Source organism: Eimeria mitis, genomic scaffold (genome assembly GCF_000499745.2).
Source record: "Eimeria mitis Houghton genomic scaffold, Emh_scaff3175, whole genome shotgun sequence".
Lineage (NCBI taxonomy): Eukaryota > Apicomplexa > Conoidasida > Eucoccidiorida > Eimeriidae > Eimeria > Eimeria mitis.
Genome location: NW_013571517.1, coordinates 1,127 through 1,504, shown reverse-complemented (window position 1 = coordinate 1,504; position 378 = coordinate 1,127). Strand labels below are relative to the sequence as shown.

Genomic DNA, 378 nt, shown 5'->3' with positions numbered 1-378 from the left:
CGTGCATTTTGCTGCTGCTGCAGTGCTGCCGCTGCAGCACCTGGAGCTGCAAGACGCAGCAGCAGCAGCTGCTGCTGCTGCTGCTGCTGGTGCTGCTGTTGACACTGAACACGAAACAGCAGACGTGCTGCTGCAGCGGCTGCAGCACAGCAGCAGCGCCGTTGTGCTGCTGGGGAAGCAGCAGCAGCAGCAGCAGCAGCAGAAGCAGCAGCAGCAGCAGCAGCAGCAGCAGCAGCCGCAGCAGCAGCAGCAGCTACTTGTGTACCTCGCAGAGCCGCAGCATCAGATTGCTCCTTCTGCTGCAGTAACAGATGAGGTTAGTCTCTGCCTGTTCTCTCCATCTCTTTTTCAGGGTTTTTTAGGGTTTAGGGTTTAGGA

At 58.5% G+C, this 378-nt stretch overlaps 1 protein-coding gene across 1 annotated transcript in view; it reads left to right on the top strand.

The window, feature by feature from the left end:
- EMH_0062940 (uncharacterized protein) overlaps window positions 1-378 on the top strand; it is a gene marked incomplete at both ends in the record, with an annotated part of 6,000 nt that overhangs the window by 4,909 nt on the left and 713 nt on the right. Inside the window, one exon of the mRNA XM_013498088.1 lies at window positions 24-316. Coding sequence (XP_013353542.1) covers window positions 24-316 — 293 coding nt within the window. The remainder of the gene's footprint in view (window positions 1-23; window positions 317-378) is intronic.